The sequence below is a fragment of the Thrips palmi genome, unplaced genomic scaffold, assembly GCF_012932325.1.
Source record: "Thrips palmi isolate BJ-2018 unplaced genomic scaffold, TpBJ-2018v1 HiC_scaffold_3, whole genome shotgun sequence".
In the NCBI taxonomy this organism is placed as follows: domain Eukaryota; kingdom Metazoa; phylum Arthropoda; class Insecta; order Thysanoptera; family Thripidae; genus Thrips; species Thrips palmi.
In genome coordinates, this window is record NW_023144630.1 from 10,788,266 (window position 1) to 10,804,115 (window position 15,850).

The 15,850-nt window shown below is 41.7% G+C and overlaps 1 protein-coding gene across 1 annotated transcript; it reads right to left on the bottom strand.

Moving 5' to 3' along the window:
• Window positions 1–1,011: 1,011 nt before the first annotated feature.
• On the bottom strand, window positions 1,012–9,145 carry LOC117647993. Its single transcript, XM_034390038.1, has 4 exons — window positions 9,085–9,145; window positions 8,281–8,515; window positions 5,899–6,018; window positions 1,012–2,007 (listed from the first exon to the last, which is right to left on the bottom strand). The coding sequence occupies exons 1-4, from the start codon at window positions 9,129–9,131 to the stop codon at window positions 1,354–1,356; spliced, it is 1,056 nt and encodes a 351-aa protein (XP_034245929.1). The 5' UTR covers window positions 9,132–9,145; the 3' UTR covers window positions 1,012–1,353.
• Window positions 9,146–15,850: the final 6,705 nt, after the last annotated feature.

Here is a 15,850-nt window from a genome sequence, read left to right on the forward strand (position 1 = left end):
TCTCTTCGATTTAGATGAAACTTTTTTTTAGGGGTAGGGGTCATTATGAAAAGATCCAATGTCAAAGGGTTTTGCGAAGGGTTCGGCTGTAATAGCATAGCGAAGTTTTCGCTTTGACTTTCACTTTCACTCGTCAGAATCATGATATTTTCTTTATTTTTCTCTGTACGTACTGAAAGTTTTCAGATTTGTCCCGAGAATGGTTCTTTACGTAAAAAGAGCTGGGGAACACGATGGAAATAGTTACGAGACGATTGGGTGAAGTTTTGATGTCGGTTTCTCCATTTAACGTAATTTTTTTTCCGAAAAATCGATGTTTTTAAAAAAAGCTCATGTCTTGATTTCGATGCGACTTTCTTCGCATGATCCTCTCACATATTGAAAGAAAATCCTAAAAGGGTTTGGTCGGCCCACCGTAAGTTTTTTATTTGCACAAGAAAAGATGTATCATTTTGGCCGTTTTTCTTGAATTCTCGAACCAACTTTCTGAGTTTGCGTCCAAGCTTATGTCCCGAGAAGAAATACTTGTCGTTGACTAACAACATTTGTTGTTGGTCAATGACTTGTTTAATTATCCTTTAGTTCCAGTACGACTAATGGTTTAACAAGCTATGCATTCCTTAAAAAATCTTGTCAATAAATGTGTCGCTAAGTTACGACAAAATTCTTATCAGTGTATGTGGGGGTAGAAGGATAATTTCATAGCTTCCGCTAAAAGTTAGCATAAACAGATAATTGCAAAAGGTGTTGTTTCCACACACATTATAATGTTAAGAGTGATAACAAGAATTTTGTCCTTCGACGATAAATTGTCGCTGACTAGATTGAACGACATTAGTTACGCTTTGGTTCATGATGACATTCTATGTTATGAAACGATTAAATTTTCACTCATCTGATTGTTGCTGTACAACCATATACCATTAATACATTCAGAGTGTGTGCGTGTGTTCGTTTATTGCTGAAATCAATGGGGACTGTAAAATACTGATGTGTTGAGATATTCGGTGCAAATTTATTTCTAGTTTAACTTTATTTACAATTTTTTTTTAAATCTAACATAAGGTTACCACATTTTTACTAGTGCACATGATTTTCTGTAGATAAACTCTCTTTTCGCTCCTATAATCACTTTTCCTTGTGCTGGATTTCACTCATAATTTCATTGAATATTATAATGAAAAGACAAGAAAACAAAAAGCAATATGGAATTGGATGCATATATCGGTACACGAACATGAATCCAAACCTCATCCTCTCATCTTCACTCACAATCACAACCCAGGAGCTTGAAGAATAATATCACCGTTCCGGTTCATTTGGACGCTGGTGCTTCAACAGGGCAGCCTCCCCCTATTCTTCGTTGCACTCGGTGCACCGCACCTCGACGGTTGGCCCGAAAAGTCCTCTGCAGAAAGACAGCTGTAGCGAGCACGAAGTAGACTCGTGTTGATGTTCGTTGCGGCGCAGAGTGAAACGCCTCAGGGCGAGAAGCCCGCACGCATGCAGCTTGCTGGGCAGGCCCTTGTGGAAGCACGGGCCTGGCCGCGACGCTCCGTGCACTTCCAGTTCTTCGAGCGTGGCGGCGTGAGCGCGCACCAATGAAACGATGGTGGGAAGGCTCCGCGTGGCCACCTTGAGATACTGAAGGCCGCACTGCCACGCGACTCCAGTGAAGTCAAACGTGTCACGGTTGTGAGACCCCAGCACCAGCCTGCGCAACTTGGGCATATTGGGCAAGCACTGGAGGTGATTCCGCCTGAATTCTCGCACTACCAGTTCCTCCAACTGCAACGGTAAATCCGGGATTTCGTATGACTCGGCGAACTGAATAAGGGAGGAGAGTTCCAGGACCAGCTTGCGCAGAGAGGTCATGCCTTGAACAAAGCGGAGTTGCGGCAGCTCTGCCTGCCTCAACCCAAGCTCCTCGACGTGCGGGTTGAGTTTCATGAGCACGGCCATGCTCCTCTCGACGTTGTAGCAGTGCAGCCCTGTGAGCTTTCGGACCTAACAACACAGATGAAGTCGTCAACTACGAGGTAATATAAAAAGCAAGAAAAAAGACAGGATTGCAGCGGAGCGTCACTTCCATGATGCCAAACCAGAAGTCGCCAGAAGTGATCTAGTTTCGGGTCGCAACCGGCACACTAAATGCTTATGTGCTTTTACTGCCCAGAACTATGGCCATATTTGAACATACGCAAGCTTTGTAGAATTTCGTACTTAAATTAGGGATTGAGCTTAAGTAATCATAAAATTGTTCCTACTTTGTGCACAAACTTGTACACAACTTTCGCATACAAATATGGCCAAAGCTATGGACAAGAAGTCCATGAGAATTTAGTGAGTGTGCGGGTAATACGAGGCTGCATCCGAATTATCCGGTACTGCGAATCTCTTATTAATCCACCGCCACTGACACGAACGGCCACATATAGCGTCAAAATTTAAATAGAAGGCAGGAATCTAGGCTGTTATAATATAGGCACGTACGAACTGTATGTATCTAGATGTGTCGACAAAAACGGTGAAGGTCACACTGAGAGTGAAAGAGTCATGATCATGACAAAAATTTTGGGGTCAGGAATTCTTTATTCCCCAAATCTGGGTGGGGAAAATTTTTCCTCGCCCAAATTTGGGAAAGGAAAGTTTCCTCCCCCAAAATTTTGGGTATAAACTATGGGCTATATAGGGAGCTAATACACCCTTCCTGACCCAAAATTGGGCGGGGAAAGCTTCCTCGCCCAAATTTGGGTGAGAAAGAAAACCTCGCTCAAAATTGGGTATTGATCATGATTTTTTCATTCTCAGTGGCACATGAGAGCGAAAGAATTTCCCGGCCAATGCCATAATTTGGCCGAGGTCCACTCTACAAATAAAAGAGTGTACATAGTATGCTGTAACTGGAGCATGCCTGCAAGCATGCTCTAGCTAGCGCATGCCTGCCAAGCATGCTCTAACTAGTGCATACATGCCATGTACACGCTTCCTGATGCAGAAAACTCCCTATCCCTTATGCAGTAAATGTATGCTTCAGTTAGCGTGTACATGGCATGTATGCACTATTTAGTGCATGCTTGGCAGGCATGCGCTAGCTAGAGCGTGCTTGCAGGCATGCTCCAGTTAGAGCATACCATGTACACTCTTTGATTTGTAGAGCGGGTACTCCACCACCTAAATTTAGGGGGGATCATTTTGCCCCAAATTTGGAAAATGAAGGTTCGTTTGCCCAAATTTGAGCGATACAGGGGTATTTACTACTCTTAAGCCAAAAAGTGTATCACCCAGATGTGGGGAGGGAACCTCCGTCATCCGAATTGAGGCGACACAATAGGGTAATTCACGGAAGCGAATAACACTTTTTCGGCGTGACCTCACCGATTTCGCTCAAACTCGGTGAATCGATTCTTACTAGTGCCCTTTGGACCCCTCAAAATATTAGCACTATCTCAAGCCGTTTCCGAGATAAAAGCATTTAAAAATTTTACAACTTTTTTGAAAAAAGTTACACTTTTTTCAAAAAGCTGAAATATCTGGGCCCAAATTTTTAAAGCTACATAAAAACCGAGTACACCGTTGGAAAGAGCACAAAAAAATGAATCAAATCAAGTCAAAAAAACGTGCCTTAAGGTCCATGAACTTTTTATCATTTTCTCTCAAACTGAAAAAATGGGTTTTTTGCTATACCCAAAATACCTCATCTTCGATTTGCTTCAAACTTGGTGGGAAGGCTCCTCAGACCATCTACTTTAATGCCCAAAAATATTGGGAATTTTTTTTGCCTCGTTCGCCGTCCACAGGACCCAACGTGTGTCGGTGCACCCAGAAAACAGCAAAAAACAGCCGAAAAATTGACCTTTGGCCACCGTTGCCTCTCCTGGTTGTTTGAATTGCGCGCCAACAGTTGCGTGGTTGCCAATTTTTCATACTCCAACCCGTTCCCCCACCTTTTTTTGATTCGCTTTCGTGAAGAGGTTAGGGGGGCGGCGTGACTCGGGGCAGGAAGGACTGCACAGGCGCAGGGTTCCATGGATCAAGGGGGGGGGTACGCAGCGCTGCGGCGGGGTAGTGTTTGCAACTGGAGACCCTTCTCGGCAGATGACACGGTGGACGAGGTGTAGCGCGCCTGGCCCACATGCTGCAGGCGCGGGATCTAATCCTCATGATTATTTTTTTTTTTTGTTGCTTTAGGCGGTATCTGCCGCAATTAGCGTAAGATCTGTCGCGAATAGAGTAAGATCTGTCGCGAATAGAGGAAGATCTGTCCCCAATAGAGTAAGATCTGTCCCGAATAGAGTAAGATCTGTCCCGAATAGAGTAAGATCCGTCGCGAGTAGCGTAAGATCTGTCGCGAATAGAGTAAGATCTGTCCCGAATAGAGTAAGATCCGTCGCGAGTAGCGTAAGATCTGTCGCGACTCCGTTAGGTTAGGTTAAAATGGGTTTGGGCATAAAAGGCCCCTAAATTGGACCCCGCGCCTGTGCAGGCCCTTTCCCGCCCGGAGTCGCGTCGGTTTGAGGGGGTTTGTACACAGCAACGGATTTAAGAGTTTCATTACTTTTAATTCATGACAACATGCAGTGCTACCTGCAAAAAAGCCGGACCACTGATTGTGGTCGGAGCTGGTGCCGACCGAAGAGCTTAGTAATTCTTTGACGGAACTAATTCGAAGGAGAAGTGGTCTCTGTCAGAATATAGAAAAAGTTGGTGAGACACTTTATGGAACACTTTTAAACCCCTGAAAGATTCTTAGACACACATTTCCTGTGTCTATGAAATGGATCAACACTTTTTTTTTGCGAAGGGGGAAAAATACTATAATTTTTTTAAAGTGTTTGACACAAACTTTGTCTATACTCTGACAGAGACCACTTCTTCTTCGAATCAGTCCATGACAGAATCAGTTAGTTCTTCGGCCGGCACCAGCTCCGGACCACAATCAGTGGTTCGGCTGTTTTTCAGGTAGCACTGCATGTTGTCATGAATTAAAAATAATGAAACTCTTGAATCCGTTGCTGTGTAACGAACCCCTCTAACCTCTTCACGAAAGCGAATCAAAACAAGGTGGCGGAACGGGTTGGAGTATGAAAAATTGGCAACCACGCAACTGTTGGCGCGCAATTCAAAAAAACCCGGAGAGGCAACGGTGGCCAAAAGGGCAAATTTTTTGGCTGTTTTTTGCTGTTTTCTGGGGCACCGACACACGTTGGGCCTGTGGACGGCGAACGAGGCAAAAAAAAATTCCCAAATTTTTGGGCATTAAAGTAGATGGTCTGAGGAGCCTTCCCACCAAGTTTGAAGCAAATCGAAGATGAGGTATTTGGGTATAGCAAAAACCGATTTTTTTAGTTTGAGAGAAAAGATAAAAAGTTCATGGACCTTAAGGGACGTTTTATGACTTGATTTTATTTTTTTTTTGTGCTCTTTCCAACGGTGTACTCGGTTTTATGTAGCTTTAAAAAATTTGGGGAGATATTTCAGCTTTTTGAAAAAAATGTAACTTTTTTCAAAAAAGTTGTAAAATTTTCAAATGCTTATATCTCGGAAACGGGAGATAAAGTGCTAATATTTTTCAGGGATCCAAAGGGCACTAGTAAGAATCGATTCACCCAGTTTGAGCGAAATCGGTGAGGTCGCGCCGAAAAAGTGTTATTCGCTTCCGTGGAATTACCCAATAGTTCTCAACCAAATTTGATGATAGTAAAAGAATACTGCACCCAAAGTTTGAGTCCTGGTTGCAATTCTTTTCATTATCAGTGTCAGCTTCGGGTTTCCAACTTAGCACTACGCTACAACCCCCTCTGAGCTCCAAGTTTGACTGAATTCATTGATTTGACTAGCTTTCAAACTCAAACTAAAAACCCTCCCGACGTGAAAGAAGCCAAAAAGGAATCTCACCCGAGCCAAGCGGTCACCGACAAGCAGGTCGTTTTCCTCGCTCGGGCTTAGTTTCCACACATCAATTTCCAGGGATGGTGGGGGTGGTGCCGCAGTTCCAGTCAGCTGCAGATCCTTGACCTGTTCAACAGATGTGACTGATGTAACGGGCTGAAGACTCGCTGATGTTTGGATATGTTACACTGAAAATTTAAGTCGTCACGTGATGACAATTTCAAGGCTAATTTTCCTTACAAGGATGTCATCAAAACAATTGATGTCATTGTTGTCACGCCCATGCAATAAGGAAAGGGGCTTTGACGAAAATGTCACCAATTTGAGATGAGATTGTCATCATTTGAAACAGCTGAAAATATCATCCACGCCTAATCAAATCTGTTTCCGCGATCAATTCAATATTTATCCCGCTTTAAGTTTTTTACAGGGTGTCCTTTTCTTCCTCAATGCCTGTACTTTTCTTCCCCAGCTGACTGTACTTTTCTTCCCCGTTTCATTTTAACACTAACAAAAGTTTGTGTTGAAGCCTAAGAGCATCGAACGGCACTGTTTTTCAAAGATGATTGTCTAAGCTATAAGGTGGTACCATACATTGGACTGTCGGCTGATTCTGCAGGAAGGTGTACTTGAAAGTACAAACAGTTAAAAAAAAAAATTTCATAGTCATTTTTAGTATTTTTTCAACCGTGCAGTTTGATTCGAAATAATATTTGTAGAACGGGGCTAAATTTATTTTTTGTCAGCGGGATGACCAATCTTTCTAAAACCACTAAGGTGATGGTTCAGAGTAGTTTCAGTTCGGATATATAGCAGGTGTTCTTTTCTTACCCAACCTACCCCTATGGTCTGAACCTCGGAAATGGCCATCCCATAAATAGGACGTGAGCAGCGGCCATGAAAGCGCGAAAAAATTGGTTAAAAAATTTGTTTCTATTTTTGCCTTCTGAAAAAACAAATTCAAATTCATTCTTTTAGCATGCCCGTGGTTCAGACCATAGCCACATGTGTCCTGGTGAGAAATTTTCAAATCCCGTGCTCGAGGCTTAATCCAGAGAGGCGGAATCGTGGCAGGAGTGAAGCAAGGTCGCAAAAAAATGAAGTGTACTGGCGCTCCGTCTTGCCACCCTGCCCCCTGCCCTTCCATACTGATTTTTCTTTTCTTTGATATAATTTTTAGCCAAGAATAAAATATCAATCGAATAAATAGGTTACTTTTCTCAGAATGATCGTTTTTCGAAACCTCTGCATTTTCACTGGTGTGCCCCCTTAAATCGCGCGCGCAAGACCCAAAATACTGCAATTGAGTAAAATGGCTTCGAAGTTTGGACGGTCTAACCTATCCTGTGGAAAAAAAACTACAAAATGTCGTCCTGTGGCCAAACGGTTTCGAATTTTCAAACCAACCAGCCACCCAATTCAAGGGTTCAACACAAAGAATTCAAAAAACTCATAAACGAAAACCTGGTTTTTTGACAGAGAATGACGAGTCTCCCCCCTTAAATCACAAATCGTATTGATTCGTAGCAGTATCAAATGATCAAACTGAGTGAAATTCGCCAGCCTTTAAGATTTTGAATAGGACCTCAAAATGTTGCATTCAATAAGTGTCAAATGATCAAACTGAGTGAAATTCGACAGCGTTTAAGATTTTGAATAGGACCTCGAAAAGTTGTCTTCAATAAGTGATGAGTATGACCCCATCCAACCACAGAACAGCCGTCCCGACAGTTTGAGATGGAATGCGGTACCAACAAAACGGAAAAACTCCTAAAATTCCGCATTTTGGTACACATTTAAAACTACGAAGAATAGCTTCGTAGAAAACGAAGGCTTTGTTAAATCCACGAAGAAATGCTGAAGCAAAATCCTTCGTAACACGAAACTATTTTACAATGCCCTCATTTTCTTTGTAATAATGAGGCAAACACTTCATAGGCTTTGACCGGTAGGACCTGCGGTACCTGCCAAGTAGGCAAAAATTACGTGAATTTAGGTAGGTGAACCCGCTTCACGTTCACACCTATTAAGGGTAACTTGTAAACTACTGCAGCTACGCCAAATCCAACACCACCATTAGGCCAAATTCGACATCACCATTGTGTTCAGCGCCGGAAGTTTGGTGTGTTAACGTTCATATAGGATAGACTAGCAATAACCTTCTTTGTTAAAGAAATAATAAAAGATCTAGTCCAAGTTTGGACACTTTGAAATGGGTCAGACCCCAGGTGCAACCTGTTTAAATGGGTACTTTTCACGCACCCATTACATGGGTTAGACGACGCATCAGAATGGGTTGGACCCAATTAAATGGGTGCTTGAAATGCCCATTTCGATGGGTTCATAGCAAATGGCTTTTGTCTGCTATGAACGCGCCTTTCTAACTACCTTGCGCAAAAGCTGATCTTGGGTCTGCCGCAAGTCCTGCATCTCACGCTGAACATCCTGGAGGCCTAGCTGCAGGTTCTGAAGACCTTCCTGCAGGTCCTGGAGAACTTGCTGGTCAGCCTGGCGCTGCTCCTGCCGAACACGCCTCTGGCGCACGCTGCAAGGCCTGTGCGCGGCGTCGGCACAGGCACCGCGGAACCGAAGACCACACGTCTCACACCAAGGCTCGTCGGCCCTGCCAGACAAAGAAATACAGTGGAGGCACGATTAAAAAGTACCTAATTTAAATTTGTCCATAACTTACATATGCACACTCTAAATCTTGAACAATTTTGTACGAGCTATCACAGCTTTTTGAGCACACGAACTCTTTGTTCAAACTTAATACATAAAACTTTCCATAATAATAAAAGATTCCAGCATCATCAATTAATTGTAAATGAGCATATTACTTAGTACAATCGGTTAAAACGAAAATTATACGTGACTTAAAGAAAATCGGCAAGACCAACCAAACTGGTACGTTTAGACAGGATGCGAACGAATTTTAAAGTTGAAGCCCGGCAAGGAGAGTTTCTCGAGTGGGTTCAGAACATGGCACGAGAGCACTCAAATTTTAATAGTTATAATAGTTAATAGTTTAATAGTTATTTTAATCTTCGTATTTTGAATTCAAACAAATTTTCACAGGGATCCATTTACAAAACAAATGTTTATAGATCCAGTCCCTTAAATGAATTAGTTATCAGTGTCGTTGGTAAAGGCATCCACTGACGGACAGGGGAACTAAAAGATCTCACTCACCTAGCTGGCATCTCTGCAAGCAGCGCGAAGTTGTCGGGGAAGTTCATGGGGTTGTCCCTGAAGGCCTAAAACGAAAGGAAGAGTTGAGGCAACGGCCGGCGAGCACTCTTAAAAATCATGCCAACCTATGTGTAAGTAAACGCAACTTATTTCTGTCGCGGCGAACTAACTGTTCGCAGAATTGCGAACTACCTTTTCGAAATCAATCCAAACCCTTCAGCAACCAAACCTCAAGTGAAAGCAAGGGGGGGAGGGGAGGGGAGGGGGGGGAAAAACCCGACCTCAGAATTTTAACCCCCCCCATTTTTAACCCAAAGGGAATCATTGCTTTGGAAGTGGCACCTAGGGAAGGTAAAAGAGGACATTACGCAAGCACTTACCCGCAAAAAAGGGAAGAACAGGGGCTCGATTCCCCTTCCTTCCTGGGGATTCTGGAATTTTTTGCGGGGGGCACAAAGGGTTTTCCCAAAGGGAATTTTTCCGGGCATCCATGTAGAATGGAAAATATTAAAAAAACAAAATTAAGATCCCGACCTTGAAAATATCTTAAAACTGTGACCCGACATCCCTAACGTTTATTCAGTCAGAATTGGATTTTTTTCCTTTTTTGGGTTTTTAAAAAACAAAATCTTTTTTCTTCAACTTGCCAATTTTGTCTTTTAGGGATTATGAAAAACATTGAAAAAAAAATTTTTTAAATGCAAAGCCCGGTTTAAAATTTTAAAACATTTCAAGAAAAAATGTGTGAAAGAAAAATTAAAATTTTACGTTGAAAAACCCTTTTAAAAAAAAGAAAAACAATAATCTGGGTTAAAGAATTTTAAATTAAAATTAAAATTTGGAAAATATAAAAACAAAATTTTAAAAAAAAGGAAACGTATTCATTAGGTCATAGGAATGGTACCCAATTCCGGAGGATTTCCCCGCCCCTGAATTTTTTTTTTGATAATTTTCGATGTTTCGTTTAAAAAATTAGAATGTATGAAAATTTAAAAACCTTTGGGGAAAAATTTTTAGAAATACTGTGGGTCTAAATATTTAAAATTTTCTGAAAGTTTTTTGGGTTTGGGAAGTCAACCCAAAATTTCCCCAAAAACCCGGAAAAAACTGTTCCAGGACCCAATGGGAGGCCCAGGGGATCCGGAGTTTGGGACAGCCGTTTTAGGGGACCTTTCCCCAAATTGGGTACCAAAAAATGCGGGGACCACCCCAAGGGTCCCAATAAAATTGTTAAACTCTATTTAAGAATTTTGGCATAAAGCTTTCCCCAAGAATAAATAATTTTTTAAGACCAAAAAAATTTAAAATTTAAAGAAAGTTTTTTTTTGGAATAGGTGAAATTTTAATTTTAGGGAGATTTTTTTTTAGGAGTTAACCGATTTTTGCGAAATGTTTTTAACTTTTTTATTTCCCCCCTTCCCCCCGGGAAAAAATAAACGTTTTTGAAAAAGTGACCCCCAAAAACGGGAAGATACTTGAACGCCTTGGGATAAAAAAAGGGACAAACCCCCGGCGGGGTCGTTTTAGGGAAGCGTACCGGCCCAACGGGGTTTCCCCCAAAATCATCAATTTTTTTTTTTTTAAAAACTTTTTTTTAATTTTAAATAATTCCAAATTTTTTTACGGAGAAAACCCATAAAAAAAAAGGAATTTTTTAAAAAAAATAAGCTGAAATTTCCTTTTTTTAGGGTTTTCAATAAAAATTTGAAAAAAAAAAACTTTTTCAAAGGTTTAAATTAAAAAAAAAAAAAACACAAAACCCTGAGTCAATCTTTAAAGTTAAAAAAATTTAGGGGGGATAATAAAAAAAAATTTTTAATTGAAAATTTTTCCCCAAAATCGGTTTGGGAAGAATTGGAAAATTTTGAACAGAATTTTCAGAAGTTGATTTGGGGGTTTCAACTAAAGGGGTTTTGAAAAAAAGAAAAATTTTGCAAATTTTGAACGTTTTTTCCCTGCTTTTTTAAAATTTGAGTTTCAGGGTATGGGTTTTTGGTAAGACCGGGGCCGGAAACTTTACAAGCGCTCGAAGCCTTTACGGCTACTGGCCCCCAAAAAACGCCTTCCAAACAAATTTGTTAGTGGGGCCAAAAGTAGTTCGATTCAAAAACTTCCAAATTTTTTTTTTGTGACTGGTTTGGAAGGCTTTTTTTCCAAGGGAAATTCAAACCCCAATTCATAAAAAGGAAAAGATACGTTTTGGTTTACATTGTACCGGGGGGGGTTCTGACCCCTCAAAAAAAAACCCGAATCTTTTGGTAGCAACATTAAAAATTTTTTACTTTTAAAATTCTTATGTTTAAAGTTACGCTTGAAGACATTACGCTTGACATGAAGCATAATATGGAAATACCCCCATGCGTTAGGAAAAGGGGGAAATTTTTGACGTATGACCCTGTTACGCATGGTTTCAAGCGTAACCGATTAGGCTTGAAAAAAGAGGGTAATACTATGCTTTGGTTTTTCCAGTGAACACTCGATCAGTACGCCGATGTAAGGGGCGGAGCCTGCAGAAGGCAGGCCAGCGCCGCAGGCCAAGATGTGAACGCCAGGCGTGGATTTTCGGAACTGGCGCAGCATCGCGAAGCCTGTTACGACAAGCCAAAGGGCTGGCGTGCCCTACCCTTTTGAAGTATTTTCACTGCAAATCAGTGAATCGCGATATATCGAAAGTACAATATCCACGAATTTTTAAGGATGAATTTTTTTAACAAGCCCTTCGGCAAGAACTTTGATGGAGTATCTTTGCGTCACGTACTTTGAGAAAAGACGACTTTACGTCATGTGGCTTCAACGACGGCAGTACAGTACACCCTGATTTCTTCACGATGTCTTGACACACATTCAGTTCGTCTGGCAGCTTTGGGACTCCTAAGCCAAGTGTGGACCCCCTTTTAGCTCACGTTATGAAGCTTCGATCACATTTGACGCCTCCCAACTGCTTGTCGACAGTTATGATCGTCTTAGATCTGCTCAAGCGTTGGGAGGCGTCGAAATGTGATCGAAGCTTCAAACGTGAACTACAAGGGGGTCCACACTTGGCTAAGAGTCCCAAAGCTGCCAGACGAACTGAATGTGTGTCAGGACATTTTGAAGAAATCACGGTGTAACTGCCGCCGTTGAAGCCACAGGACGCCTTACCACAATTTCCAAGGAATCCGAGTGAATTTACAAAGCTGTTCAATCGGACATCACTTTTTTAAAATCGACTCGTCTAGAGGACACAAAAGAAATTGTCCACACGTGTCACAGGTTGGTTGGGGTGTGAAAGAGAGGTTGATCTTCAATTCCGAATTCCTTTAAAGGAAATTGTTGACAATATAAAGTGTAAGGGTTTTTAAGGTCAAAAGCTGTCCCATCCATGCCTGACATGTGTTGGCTTTGTTTTGTTCGAAACCTATCCACTTCTACATATATAAATTTGGACCGCCTCGAAAATTCTCACAAACGCCAAGAATACAAAATATCCCCGAGGGTGGAAGCACTAGTGCTGGCGTACCCATGTGTACTCACACGTATTAAGAGATCAGCCAGAACCCCTCTGCCGCCAGTTCGAACACTCGGCGTGGTGGTTTCCCTCTTGGCTGCCTGACTAAAAGATGCCACGCGCGCCACCGTTTCCTCTCCTGTTTCAAACGCCCCCACGCCCACCTGGCTCTCGCAGGCGGCGCGCACTTTCAACTCCCCTCCGATTTGGCTTGCCATATCTTATTGAAGAATTTCCCTCGTGCTTTCTGTCTGCTTAAGCTGTCCCTCTGCGAAGCTTGTCGGTGAGCGTGCGTACTTGTAGTGCGTGGGTGTGTTTTGGGAAAGGGAAAAAGTAATTTCACATGTGCCTCCGTATCATATAGCCTTTAAAGGGGAGGTGAGGGTAAAATTTGTACCAAAATTTATTTAAAAAGATAAATTTTTTCACTTGTTATTTTCATGTACAATGGTCTTCTATTACCGACAGCATGTCCTAAAGGTCTGTGTTTTGAACCTTTAAAAAATGCGCCCTTTTTTGCTCTTTAAAAGTATTACGAAGAAATTTCCCATAATACGAAGGGAAAAGGCGCAAGCATAATGAAGGTGGTTTTTCTTCGTATTACGAAGGGTTTTTTTTTGTATCTTACAATGAAAAAGCTATAAAGGTTCGTATGACGAAGGGAAAAATGCTTCGTATTGTGCTTGCGCCGAATTCACTGTAACATACGAATAACACAGGTCAAATTTCAATTTAAGACATTTAGAGTGTGGTCACCCAACTCCAATGACAAGTGTCGAAGAATTTTTTTTTTCGACTCCGTCAACTAGCCACGCATCGCACGCACAGATTAGTATAATACTGACCATACTTCTTGGAGTAGTTCTTTGTGGTCCATGTAACAGTGTAACAGAGATATTTCGAATAGCTATCCGCTTTCTTTAATCGTTTAACTTAAAGTGGTAAAAAATGGAGAAAAAAATAATTTTTCCAATTAAAAACTTGTTAAGTTTGCTCTGTTAAAACAAAAGAAAAATTGAAATATCTCTCTGTTGCATTGAAGTACAGGGGTTTAAGTAACTCCAAAACAAATTTCAGATCATTCCATTTAAAACTTTGCGTGGCTGATGTTTCAACTAAACGCTTAATTTCAATGAGAAAAGCCTACTGTGGCTAAATGGGTGGGAGGATTTGGATAAAATTTGATGCGTAAAAGTTTCCTATCTAGTGCTTTAACGCTCTAAAGTTTCGATCACCAAAGCCAATTGATATAGAAGTTTCCATTTTCACCTACACCTCACCTTAATCGAATGCGTTACAAAAAGAAGGCGTTCACTTCTCGAAAAAGTTTAAAGGGAAGACAGCCTGTTCCATCCAACGGTGACATCGCGGAAGATGTGATAGGGTAGAGAAACAAAATGCGTAGAGAACTCCTGTGGGTCGCTGTCGATGACATAAGGTTTCTTTGAAAAGCTCTCGTAGCCCGAATTCGAGGGGTCCTATTCAAAGATCTTATCTGCACTGTGGCGGAAAGGTACGGAAAATTCTGTTAATTTTTTTGCCAGGATTCTCTGTAGCCCTCTTATCAATATTCCCCGTAGGCTCTTGAAGTATTCTCCGTACGACCGCACAGTCTTCTCCGTAGGACCTGGAAGACTGTACGTTCTCCGGAGAACACTGTAAGGTCCTACGGAGAATATACTGTGCGGTCCTACGAAAATACTGTAAGCCTACGGAGAATATTGACAAGGGTGCTACGGAGAATTACTACAATCTGTTTACAGAATTTTCCGTAGCTTTTTGCCACAGTGTGGGCGTTCCAAATGAATCTTATCTGATATGCAAGTTAATTTCGCCAAGCTTGATCATTTCGGACAGATACGAGAGTAAGCGAAACATATTTCTACATGCATACTATTAGTTTATTTGATCTTTCATCTCCAAGTTTAAGTGTGACCAGCGGTCTGAGGTGGAATAACAAGGAAATAGTGTAGAGTAAGAGGTTTATTGTAGCTCACCAGGGAGAGTCAGCATCGAGGCTGGAGACATACATCACTGCTTCAAAACGGGTATCCCAAGCTGAAACACGCTCGACCCAGACGCACGAAGGGGGGAAAAGTGATAGCACCGTGAGGTCAGCAAGAAACTCAAAATGTACACAAAGTAAGCTTTATCAGAACCCATGATGCAACGGTGGGAAATCACGTCCAGTACTCGTGCCACACGGCGTATAGTACCACACAAAACGCGATACAAATTAAGTTATTTTACAATTAACATAAGTGAATAAAATCACAAATCAATTTGATCTGTAGCTGTATCAAATGATCAAACTGAGTGCCCGTCGTGCGTGTCACTCATACGCCACTGTGGCAAAAAGCTACGGAAAATTCCGTAAACAGCTTGTGGTAATTCTCCAGCCCCCTTGTCAATATTCTCCGTAGGCTCCTACAGTATTTTCCGTAGGACCGCACAGTATTCTCCGTAGGACCTTACAGTGTTCTCCATAGGACTATACAGTCTTCTAGGTTCCACGGAGAAGACTGAGCGGTCGTACGGAGAATACTGTAAGAGCCTACGGAGAATATTAATAAGAGGGATACGGAGAATCCTGGCAAAAAATTTACAGAATTTTCCGTACCTTTTTGCCACAGTGGCGTTTGGTCTGATCCTACTACACACAGTTTTTCGTGCATAGTTCTGTACAAGATGGAATTCGTGCGCAACAACGCATGAGGAGATGCGCAGCTGTGCACAAATTCATGCGTTTCTGAAAGGTTTCCTCAATTTCTTGCAAACCTATGCTCAAGACACTAGTGCGTGCAATTTAGTGTGTGTGGACGGCCTTCGCCCCATTTTCCGTAACATGATGGGATTAATTGCAGTATTTTTTTAAACTATTGTGTTTGGAGCCTCGGTTTTATTTGCCGCCCGTCGGTTTTTGCTTTGAATTTGAAAATAAATTAATCATATTATAGAACTTTGCGAATACTGCCGAGATATCTGTGAATTAGACAGGTCACAATTACGACCCATATGTCCTAAAATCCCATGTTTTCTTTCTTCTGTTGCAGCTCTCGGTCCTCAACCAACTGCTTTCGGTCCAGCCCTATTTAGGAACACTGTCGGTGTTTTCGTGCTTTTCATTGTGAGTATTGATATGGTTGGTCAGCTGTTCACTGTAAAACCCCAAGAAGTGTTGAAAAAGGTAAATAGCCCTTTTTTCTAAAATCAGTTTTCTTTCTCTTTGAATTTGTTAAATCTGGCCAACTTTTTTGGCCGCGGTGGCCCGTGAAAAGT